This window comes from Glycine max, chromosome 20 (genome assembly GCF_000004515.6).
Source record: "Glycine max cultivar Williams 82 chromosome 20, Glycine_max_v4.0, whole genome shotgun sequence".
Lineage (NCBI taxonomy): Eukaryota > Viridiplantae > Streptophyta > Magnoliopsida > Fabales > Fabaceae > Glycine > Glycine max.
The window spans coordinates 31,752,549-31,764,944 of NC_038256.2; the positions used below are offsets into that span (position 1 = coordinate 31,752,549).

At 35.8% G+C, this 12,396-nt stretch overlaps 1 protein-coding gene across 1 annotated transcript; it reads left to right on the forward strand.

Moving 5' to 3' along the window:
- Positions 1-866: 866 nt before the first annotated feature.
- On the forward strand, positions 867-2,384 carry LOC102663006 (protein MAIN-LIKE 2-like). Its single transcript, XM_006606782.1, has 3 exons — positions 867-1,241; positions 1,337-1,996; positions 2,079-2,384. The coding sequence occupies exons 1-3, from the start codon at positions 867-869 to the stop codon at positions 2,382-2,384; spliced, it is 1,341 nt and encodes a 446-aa protein (XP_006606845.1).
- Positions 2,385-12,396: the final 10,012 nt, after the last annotated feature.

Sequence of the window (12,396 nt, forward strand, 5' to 3'; positions counted from 1 at the left end):
TACAATCAAGCACGCATGCACACTAGATGCTAACAAGATAGCAATCTTGAAAATACAAAACCAAAGAACAGAAACATATAAAATACACATTTCCCTGATCTAAAGAAACCTAGAAAGTGCCATGAGCTTTTTTCTTTTCTTTGGAATTCCTTCTGAACATGCACGCTCTCCACAATATCATATAAATTAAGACAACTTAAATCCAATCTCTGATTGTTAGACCAACAGCAATATGGAACTCAAACTTGTTCATTGAAAACAATAAATGTGTCAGATAGAGATAAAACAGTGGGAATTTTTTTAAGTGATCCTCTAGGCCGTTTTTCCCCCCTCCGGATCCGCTCATGATTTGAACCACTCATCATTCATCTTGGGCTTTGTGTTACTAATGAGAGAAGGGTAAGTGTTAATCATGTTGGAGCTGTAAAAAGAATTTAAACATGATCCAAGCAGAAACCAAAAATTCTGCCTATTATATTTCCCTTGGAAGTAAATCTTATAATGTTTGATTTGATTATTCCCTTGGAAGCAAACAATTTCATTATTCAATTTCAGCTTTTAGGAGAATTGTGTCTCCTAAATTCTTTGTCCTATTTTCAAAATACTAAACCAAAAAACAAAAAGCATGCCTTGATTCTACATGTCCCTCATAATGAAGCATAATGTCACAGATATCATAAATGAGAATATCACACATATCATGAGAACATCATGTCCAAGAAACATTGAAAACTTAATTTGACCAAATTAGTAAGAAACAAACAAAACATGTGTTTGAACAAATTTGTAATGACAAAGCTTTGTTATCAATTATTTGAATATTTAATTTGACCAAAAAAAATAAATGCTCTTCATGATTTTAGATCATGGTTAGAACACGAGGTTTAGGTCGTGCGTTAGGAGTTGGTAGAGGTAGAGGCATTACTGAGGATACGCATGAGGCTGATGTTCCTCTGCGTCGCAGACCTACTGCTTCAGCACGTAAGCAACGGGTTCGTCTGCGTGAGGACATGACAGAGAGACCTGAGGATGTGCCTCAGTTGCATGAGGATGTTCCTCATGTGTCTGATGCCACCCCAGAGATGACAGGCGTCACCGATGTTGTTCAGACAGAGGGAGTGGCTACTGATGGGAGCTTGGGGTCACCTGCTGCAGATGAGGGTTTCCCCGGTGGACCACGCGACCCACCGATTTTGATCGATTTTGCTGAGCATGTCGCACACAGCATCTGGAGTGGACAGGTACGTAGTTTTTAATGTTTACTAATTACATAAAAATCATTTGTAGTTGGATTGTTTTTTATATACACGTTATTATAAATTGTTATTCAATTTAGGAACGACTTGATCTGAAGTTGGTCTCCCACGGTAGAAAAGTAGATAAAATTGGGAGACCAACGCCTGAGATCGAAGGGTTGATTGCTGGCACCGGATTGAGTCCACTGATCAGGTGTTCTGTTATCACCACTGATCCTGGACTCATATCCGCCTTCGTCGAGAGGTGGCATCGCGAGACTAGCACGTTCCACCTGCCAGTAGGCGAGTTGACGATCACGTTGGATGACGTGGCGTCACTCCTACACCTTCCCATCACTGGCGCGTTGCATACATTCGAGCCGCTTGTTACTTCAGACGCCATTGGTCTACTGACGGAGCTTCTTGAGGTCAGTCATGAGGAGGCTACATTTGAGACCCGACAGGCTGGTGGGCCTCATGTCCGGTTGGGGTGGCTTCGGGACTTGTATCAGAGCCAGTGCAGGAGCAGACGATGGGTTGTAGCAGCCCGCACGTATCTGCTCCACTTGGTGGGTTGTACTCTTTTCGCCAACAAGAGTTCAACCCATGTACATGTCGTGCACCTGGAGGCTTTCAGGGACCTGGCCCAGGCAGGGGGATTCGCCTGGGGAGCGGCTGCATTAGTCCACATGTATGACCATCTGAATGACGCGTCGCAGGCCTCTACACGGCAGTTGGGCGGCTATATTACACTTCTCCAGGTACGTATTATCACTGATAATTTAAATTGAAGTAGCATTGAATCTCTTTTTTTTTGTATTGATGTTGACTATGTGTTTGTAGTGCTGGATATACGAGCACTTTCCTACAGTGCATACATCCGTCATTCATGATGTTTATCATGAGGGGAGCCCACGGGCCTGCAGGTGGCTTACGGGTAAGGCTCATATGACGGGGATCAAGGGAGCCCTGTATCGGAGATGTTTGGATGCCCTGAGTGTGACTGACGTGTGCTGGATGCCCTATGGTGAGCACTGGGGAGTCAGGGCCTTTGACTTGATATTGTCGTACACCAGCCAGCTCAGATGGGGTCAGATTGTGGTGTACGTTCGACTTGAGCGGGTTCTTCGACAGTTGGGCTACCTTTAGACAGTCCCTCCGCCGCCGGTTTGTGATTCTTTGACGGGTGATGATATAGATGACCGGTGGCTGCATTTTTTAGACCATTTGGTGCCTTCAGGGGAGCTCTGTGTAGTTCCTAGACAGGTAGCGCCAGACTACATGGAGTGGTTTTTTCGGATATCGCACCCATTCGTCACATGGACCGAGGAGACTGTTGCGCCGAGACATCCGCCTCCCCCTCATCATGAGGAGTTCATCGAGCCACCCATCCCCGAGGTTTCAGTCGCGACCGATCTCCCTACGAATTCAGTGGTAAGCATAACTTCTGTAGTTTTTCATAATTTAAATTTTTTTTAAATGTGATATTGACTTTGTTATTTTGACTGTGACAGGTTCACTGTGAAGGATGTCAAGGGATGGCACAGGATTTAGGAGCGATTGCTAAGGATTTAGAGCGGGTCATCAACCTCAGGATGGTCACTGAGGGCATTGACTTACATGACATCATGACTCGTTGTCTGAGGAGAGCTAGAGGTAACGCCGCAGATGAAAGTCTTAGGCCGCGCCAGAGACGCCGCATAGATTAGGATTTATATTTTTATTGTACTTAAATTTTTAATTTTTGTATTTGTTTATGTATGTCATAAAACACATTTACTTACATTATTTATGATTTTTGTTTGTCTCTCTATAAATATATGGTTTGAAATTTAAATATAAACCACACACATGAGTCACATTTATAATGACATTTGAATATATAAAATAAAGAAGATAAAATAATTTGTAATTTAAATGTTAAAATTTATAACTATTCTGAAATTATATATTTTAACCATATATATACGTACAGTAAAGAATAAAAAAAATTGGTTTTGTGCCTTTTAGAAACATGCCTAAGTACCCCTGTTCGGTCTTTTTTTAAAATTATGTGGGAGCCGTTTGAGACTGTCCAGGGCCGCTATTTGGCATGTTTGCACGTCAAGGAACCCAAAAAAGATAAAAGCAACACCCCGTTCAATCGAATCGCACCTCAAACGGAGGCACCAAAAATCAAAAAAGTTGGTTTTCGGCCTATTAGAAACATATAACTAGCATTCAGTTCAACACAAATATAACAATTTGACACACTAACACTTGTTCACGGAACAATTCATTAATTACATGAACATAAATCCAATGTACATATACATACATAAATATTACAAGTTCAGTGTCCGCTTAGGTCTACATGCGTTGTATTAATTGTCATTAGGCTTAAGTATTGCTGCATTCTACCTACATATGCAGTTGGCCATTGTTTTGCCTCCGGATACGCATTGCTTGACCACAACAACGCCATAGGTGGTAAGGGACAACGATCTTTCAGATAAACCTGTTGTAAGTGAAATTACAATAATAAGTTAAACAGACAAACCAACACATTCAATAATTGAAATTATTTGAGTAAACGAATTTTCAATGGACCTGAACAAAATGACTGCCATACACATGACCGACGCATATTATGCAGTGCGCAGCAGAATCGACCGGTGGTCGACTTCTGAGAGGAAAAAATGTGAAGCTCTGTTGTCGTGACAACGATACAAGGATTACATTATATCTTGACGCAATTACATATCCCATATCCGTTATATCCATCCATTTGTCCATACTAACCTAAATCACATAACAAATACACGTGTCAGTCATGTAAACATTACTTATGTAAATAAAAAGCATAAAACACATACCTTGGATAACCCATCCACGTGTAGGGACAACCTCAACTGTTCATATCTCTCTGTGCCACCAAAGATCTTTATGTAGTCTTGCGACCATTTGCCAAGTTCTTTAATCAATTCATTACGTATCATGGCCCAACACTCTTCTCCCATACCTAACAAAGCAGAAACTGACCCATATCCATAATTACCATCCGCTTTCACATCAACAACATCCTCAATGAAACCATGCATAAATGGCGGAAATTGATCCAACATGGGGATCATCCTTGCTGGCTTTGGTGGTGCAAAAGATGATGCACTGGGTCTGACTGAGGTGTTCCTGTTTTGAACTGAATGATAAGCATCGACATACTCCCAATAAGATGGATCACGCTTTGTCGATCTTTCGCTTCTTTTCATTACCTTTTTCGGGGCACCTTTCGTCTTAACCTTTGTTGGAGGAGGGCACATAGAGGTCTCATCGGGAAACGCAAATTCTCTGAGTTTACTCTTGAAAGTAACTTTCCCGCAAACATCAAGTTCCTCGAATCTTTTATGTATTATATCAATCTCTTCCTTGATGCTCACTTCAGCCTCACATAGCCCCTGGTCTGAAAAATTAAGTCTCCTCCAGTACATATGGATTGCATCCAGTGGGATGCTGCCACCCTCATACCTTTGTAGCTCGCATGCACAAGGAAGACCTAGCGTGATTCTCAAGACACACCCACAAGAAGACACATTGTCTTTCAAATGACATACGCGCTCAAACTCAACCAAAATTTCATTTAAAGCGTACCTTGACACCATTCCCAGAAGCCTCTTGTATAAGGTTTTCTTAAAAACATGACCAACGACATGCGTACTTGTTTCGAATGATGCTCTAATTTTAGTGTGTTGCAGCGTCATCATGTTGTTCATTGCATCCCAAACACTACAGAGGTCTCCAACGCTATTCTGTAATATCCTCTTCAAAGACCAATGAGCAGATTCAACCATACATTTAAAACACACAACAGAGAAGACAAATTAATAACAATAATGTTCCAAACAATCATTAAAAGAAACTTGACTAAAATAATAAAACATTTAAATACCTATTTGTTGTTGTGTAGCCTAGGTGCATCACCTTATTCGTCCAGGCCAAGATGAATTTCTCCTTGTGCGGGACAATCCATGTCTCACATACGTAGTCAATGAACATTGGCCACGGGGAACACGCTACTTGAAACCTTTGAAGGTGCTTAGGGGACTCCTATTCCGAAGGACAATCTACCAGGTTACCCCAACTATCCATTACGTAGTCCCAAGCATTCTTCTGACCAACAAGCGATTTACACTTTGCCTTCACATTCTTGTCTATGTGAAACCTGCACAACAAATTCTTACACTCCGGAAACACAACTTTTACAGCATTCATCAGGACTAGGTCTCTGTCTGTGACAATAACAACAGGAAGGCGATCGTTTCTTAAAAAAAGGCCTCGAAACCGTTCCAATGCCCATACAAGATTGTTCACGCGCTCACCCTCCAGTTATGCAAACCCAGCAGAGAAAGTCATCCCGGTTGGTGTCACCCCCACAATGTCAAGCAATGGGAGCCTGTACCTATTTGTTTAGTAGGTACTGTCTATAAAAAAAAATAAGATGACATGCGTTACATAACTTAACTGCATCTGGGTGACACCAAAACAAATCACGCACCACATCTTCATCCTTCAATCTATGCCAATGAATGTATTGGTCACATTCAAGGAGCCTCATTAGGTGTTGCATTTCACTATCATCTCCTCTGATTGAAGAACGATATTCACTTCTTGCATTGTAAATTTGTTTGATTGTGGTGCAACTGCTACTGTTTTGCTCCTTCAACGTTAGCAGGATGTTTCTTGGTTTCACATTCGACTTCGTCATATCAGCAATGATATTCTTCTCATCATCTGTCAATCTCCCAGCATATGGATGTCCAACTAAGGTCTTCGCCAATTCATGGTTGTGAATCCCACATATCAGCTTCACCACCCAACCTTCACCTCCATGCACTGGTTTTCCATGAATCTTAAATGGACAACCACATTTTCTAGTACCTGTGTCTCTTCTAATAAATTCTTTCTTCCTACCCTTGTACTTACCGCTCCTTTCACACCCAATTAACACAAATGAAGTTTTTCCTCTGCTGTGAGTATATGTATCAGACCTCATAATTACTGCAACAAAACCATTTTCATGGGCAACCGATCGAGCCCACTTCAAAACATCTTCTCGGGTTTCAAAGACCTAGGACACAACCACGACATATTAATTATTACACAAATCATACATTAGACCAAACAATTAAAACTGATCGACATGATTACCTGAGAAGTATTAAAAGCATCTGAACAATCAACATGTGCTTCATTCACACCATAATCTTCTTCATTTTGAAAATCCATATCAACTTCTTCGGACATCGCACTGTAATATGCCCATTTATCTTCGTCCATCTTAATTCAAAGTATAACTATCACCTGATTCAACATTCAACTAAATAATTTGAACAATACAGCAACCCAAAAAAATTTACAAACTATGAATATCAAACTAATTCAACATTTGACAACCTCACACAAATATTTAATCTACATATACATAACCAAATTCAACTTTTAATTACATAATTTCAAAATTATATAACCTACAAAGCTCATTTAACCAAAAAATACCTCAACCTAGGCAAAAAAAATCAACAATTCAACCAACAAATATATTTTTATGTTTCACATAAATTACAAATAGAATTAACCAAAATAACATTCAAAATAATCTTAAAACAAAAAAATCATAAAACGAATTACTCCACGGAAGAAGTTTTTTTCTTCCGCAGTTGTAATGTCTTTGCCGGAAGAAAATTTTTTGTGTCGAATCTAAAACGCTTAGACCATTCTACTACCAAAAATAAACAGTCAACCACAGAAAAGCAGCTACGTACCTTAGTTGACAAATATCACACCAAAGCAGAGCACAAGCATAACCAGCACCGACAAAAATCGCACAGCACAAGCACCAGAGTGGAGAAAACGCACCAGAATGGAGAAAACGCAGGAGAGAGAAAGCAAAAAGGAAGAATGAAAAAAAAACATATTTTTATAAAAGAAAAACGTATAGGGCCATTTTTGGGTTTTTAAAAAATTGCTGGGTGCACCAGCAATGTTGCTGGGTGCCCCTAGCAATTGCCCGATTGCAGCTTCCAAGCCCAAATTCTTCCTCTCCTCATCCAAATCAACACTCCAACTCTCATGAATTATAAAGCTTTCTCCCAACTTCCCTTGCATATAGAATGTGTGATTGTGAAGATTAATAGTATGAGCAAAATATAGAAATGATGGTAGGGTGTCAATATGTTATAAAAATGTATCAAAGTTCAATATAGCTAGATAATTTAAACATATAGAAATCTTTTGTAATTTTTAAACATAATATTTTTATACAAATTTATGAATATTTCATATAAAATAATACATTATTAGAGATAACATTAAAATTACAAAAGTCGCATACAACTCAACTAATTTCTAATATTTAGTAATAAATAATAAATTTACACTCTGTTATTTTTACTAGAAATCTTTGTTTATCTTAATAGGAAAATAAACTCTAAGTGCATTTTATAGTTATAAAATAAGAATTTTATTATTATCTCAATTTTGTAAGCAATTATTTGTCCCAATAGTTTTACTTGCTTTTGTTTTCTATGAAAAATTATATTTTCAACGTATCAACTTTTAAATTAGAATTAGAATTAAGTTTTGACACATTGACATTTGCACTATCAAGTAATTCTCACAATTTTTACAATTTTAGCGCACAAGTCATTGTGATTGCATGCATGACAATTTTGCTTTACTGTGTTACATTCTAATTTAAATTCTTATAATTAATACCAATTTATAAGAATTGTTTCAAATATATCATTCTAATAAAATTAAGAATACATGCAAACCTATGTCACTTCCAATTATCTCATTTGATTTGTTTATTTTAGTTGAATTGGTTACTTAAGTAATGATTCCATATATATAATGAACACTAGTAAGGGTTAGTTTGGTTGGTTGAGAAGAGTGTTTACTCTTTGTTACATGAGTTTGATTTCTAAAACATAAAAATACTAAACTTTATCTCATGATATTCACGTGTCTTTTATTAAATTAGATGTGTTGGAATTTTCTATTCTAATAATTAATGTGAGCTAATATTATAAGATAATTATATTAGTTATTTATCATTAGTGAGCTTTATTGATAGAAATCCTATTAGGTTAATATGATATTGTCCCCAATATATCTAGCAGTCACACATAGTTTACCTTTCCCTTCTGAAGAGTTTAGGAAGGTCCTACTAAGGAATGAAGAGGTTTTGATTGAGGAAGAATAATGAAGTCATCAGTTACCTACAGATTCAAATTCCGCTGCATTTGTTTGATTAATCATTATAGATTCAGGTATTCTTAAAACTCTTCCTGATAATCTGATGTAATGTGTTCTTGGTGGTTATTGGTATTTTATAAGGATCCCATAAAATTCCAATAAGTGGTATCAGAGTCGCAATTACGGTTAGATTATTAGGATTTAAAGTTATTTAATTCAAATTATACTTGAATTGCTTTGGTTATATGAATCCAATTTTTTTTGGAACAACACATATTAATTGTTGATAAATTGGATATTTGATTTAAATTCGGGTGTATTTTGTTTTGTTGGCATAGTTAGTTGGATTTGTGAACGACTTCTTTTCATGGCTATTGTTCATAATATATCTAAGGAAGTTTTTTGCGCATGCAGCTTTTGTTTTTGTTTTATTTGTTATTTTTTGTTAAAAAAGGGAGGAGGAAGTTATATAAGAGAATACATAATGAAAATGTCTAACATGCATCAAAACTGAAAGCACTTAAGTTAGAGCTTGGGGAAGACCTACTTGTTCATTTGGTTTTGACCTCACTTCCTGCACACTTTGGGTAATTCAAAGTGAGCTCAAAAGGACAAATGATCCATTAATGAGCTTATATGTCATTGTGTGCAAGAGGAAGAGAGGCTGCAAAAAGACAGTTCTAAAATTACTCATTTAAGCTTGATCTCTCATACTAAAAAAAGGAAAATTAAGGGTGCTTTTAGCAAAAGAAACAAAAGAAAGATGTAATATTTACTTGGGATATTTTAAGTATAAATCAATGATAGCATTAAATATAATTTAAGGATATGATGTTTACTTGCCGTAATTAATGTTTTATATTGTTTTGCTATCATGACTCAAGTTAATTTAGCAGTAAAAGATCATTTCCATTTATTTACATATCTAGTGATTTTTTTAATTAAATTGATTAACACGATATATTATCAAAGTAATCTCTATTGGGAAAATTGATTTGATAAAAATTACATAGATTTTTGTATAAACTTATTTATGCAAATTGTGTTCGGCCCAAAGGAAGACACAATTTGGCCAAATAATATGTTATACGTGTGATGATACATGTGTGACAATTATAAGGTGTTTTCATGTGAATAATCGTCGGTCCAAATAAAGACTATTATTTGATAGAATTTATCATCAATATTTGATCATTGCGTTGAAAATACCAATTACAAATCAATTTCTCTAGGAATTAATATTGTGTTAGGTATCTTGTGATGGGTTTGTTCCACAAAATATTTACATATTCTGTTATATATATTTTTATATAACTAAATTATATGTGAAAGTTGTGTAATTTTAAGACCTCTCATTTATTATATTAAATTGCCTTGTATTTTTTTTGTTAAATTGATTGAAACAGCATGTTGTCATAGTAACTTCTGTTGCGTAAGTTGATTTGATTGAATTTACATGGATGTTGCATAGAATTATTCATGTGAATTGTGCTCGACCCGAAGGAAGACACAATTTGACAAAATAATTACATGCTTGCGATAGTAAATATGCAATGATTATAAATAGTATGATTTTCCATGTGAATAATGAAATATTCAGAGACAATCATTATTTGACTGGAGTAATCATCATATGAGTTTTCCATGTGAACAATAAAGTGTCCAAAGACAACCTTTGTTTGACAGGACTTATTACCAATGTTTTGATCAATGCGTTGAGAGTATCACTTGTGGTTAGTCTTTTTCAATTCAAAGATTGAGGATTAATGGTGTGCTAGACATCTTGTTTGGGTCTTGAAATTTACCATAAATATTATTTATGCATTATATGTTTATAGTTCTCTTGTTTAATTATTGTTGTTGTTACTACTATGGTTTAAATTACTCATATTATGTAAACCCCAAATATGCATGTATAAAATAATTTTTTGTGGGAGTCCTAGAGTGATATATGAGTAATCTTGGTATGCAACACTAAAAAGTAGTAAAGCGCATTATGCATTAATTGAAGAGAACAAGAAACTGTATATTTTCATATCGAAAGTCTAGAAGTTTAGAGATCATTGGGTATTCTGACTTCGATTTTTTCGGAATATCTTAATAGCAATCACTCTACAAAAGGATCCACATTTAACCGTGTTGGTGAAGTTAATATTTATGAGACATCTTACTAGAATTTATGATTGCTAAATTATTGAAATTGGCTTGCCTATTGTCGCCAACATTAAGTAGACATCGGGTGTTTATTGGGACAATATCTTGGCGGTATTATTAAGGATTCAACCAATTTCATGAGCACACTGCTCGTACAGGTGTAATTCCTTAATTTAGTGGGAGTATTACTTATGTTCTATATCTTACGGTTTACAAACATTTTGTTGTTTGGATATTCTGCAAAAATAAAGTTAAAGTTTATCATTTCATTATAAGTTTGTTTTGTTTTCAATATTTATGTTGTTTTTGGATAGATCTCTATAAAGAATAAAGTTTGGACCAATTGGAAATAGGCATGACTAAGATCACATTGCATGTAATTTCCATGCTGCTTATCCATATTGACCTATGTCATTAAGTGTATTGATGTGGTGGCCATTGGGGTCTAGTTACATTTGTTGTAGTGACGAAAGCCGCAATGATTCCATTATTGATATATAAGATGGACCAGGTTGTTAAGGTGAAAGTCTAAAGGTAAATAGCATACAAATGCACGCTCAAGGATTTTTGATATAATTGTTACAATATGTAACCCAAATGGGAAATTGTTGGAATTTTCTATTCCAATAATTAATGTGGACTAATATTATAAGACAATTATATTAGCTATTTATCATTAGTCAGTTTGATTTTATGTGATCAAATTAAGTGAGTCCGTTAGACAACTAAACCAGAGGATATGAACTTAAATGAGCAGATGTTAGTGTTGGCTCATTTTGGGATAATGGGAACCCTATTAGGTGAATACGCTTTAAGAAGGTTATGATCCCCAATATACTGGGTCGTCACACATAGTTTACTAATGTCCTATTAAGGAATAAAGAGGTTCCGGTTGAAGAAGAACCATGAAGCCACTGGTTACCTACAGATTCAGATTCCACTGCATTTGTTTGATCAATCATTATGGATCCAGGTATTCCTAAAATTCTTTCTGATGATCTAACATGTTCTGGGTTATTATTGGTATCTTATAAGGATACCCAACAAGATGTAATTATCAAATGAACATTTTGTTTAGTAATAAGAAGTTGTTATTCACTAAATAGAAAAATTATATATATATATATATATATATATGTATTATTTGTTTTACTGAAAGGTATATACGTATTATTTAAAACATTTAAATATTTTATTTTGTTTAATTCAAATACAATCCAGAGGTATCCAAGTATCCACTACCCCTCGTTATCCTTGTTTGTGTAACCGTGACCCTCGATGACACTTTTCATTGCTTCTCCAAATGTAAAAACAACACTATTACTATGGGAATGTTGGTTTGTGGTTGATTTCTCTTTTGTTGGATAATGTGAAGTCTCTCTCAAAACTTATAAATGTGTTAGATTTCTGAAAATGCTAACAATGACTCTGGAGTTTATGGACCAGGAGGAATGTTAAGGTATGGGAGGAGATGTTGATGTTGTTATCAGGAGACCAATTTTGTTTTGCAAGACTAAAAGATGGCATAATTCCCCAGTGATGTCACGGTTTTGAGCTGAAGAAAACCATCATATGATTTCGTTAAATGCAATACTTATGTTGCATTGTTTAAAGAGATTGGTAAAACTGGATTTGCATGATGCTTAAGTGGCGATGAAGTTAACTTTGTTCTAGGTTACATGGTTGGATTGATGCTATTATGGATGTGCAATAGGGAATGACCTATGTGTTGATGAGAGCTATGAAGTGAATGGAACAACTCTCTTACCGCGAC

Bases quoted from the DNA above. Each gene is read 5' to 3' on its own strand.
- LOC102663006 (XM_006606782.1), top strand. From the start codon at position 867: ATGGTTAGAACACGAGGTTTAGGTCGTGCGTTAGGAGTTGGTAGAGGT. The intron at 1,242-1,336 runs GTACGTAGTTTT...TATTCAATTTAG, and splicing joins ACAGCATCTGGAGTGGACAG to GAACGACTTGATCTGAAGTT. The intron at 1,997-2,078 runs GTACGTATTATC...ATGTGTTTGTAG, and splicing joins GCTATATTACACTTCTCCAG to TGCTGGATATACGAGCACTT.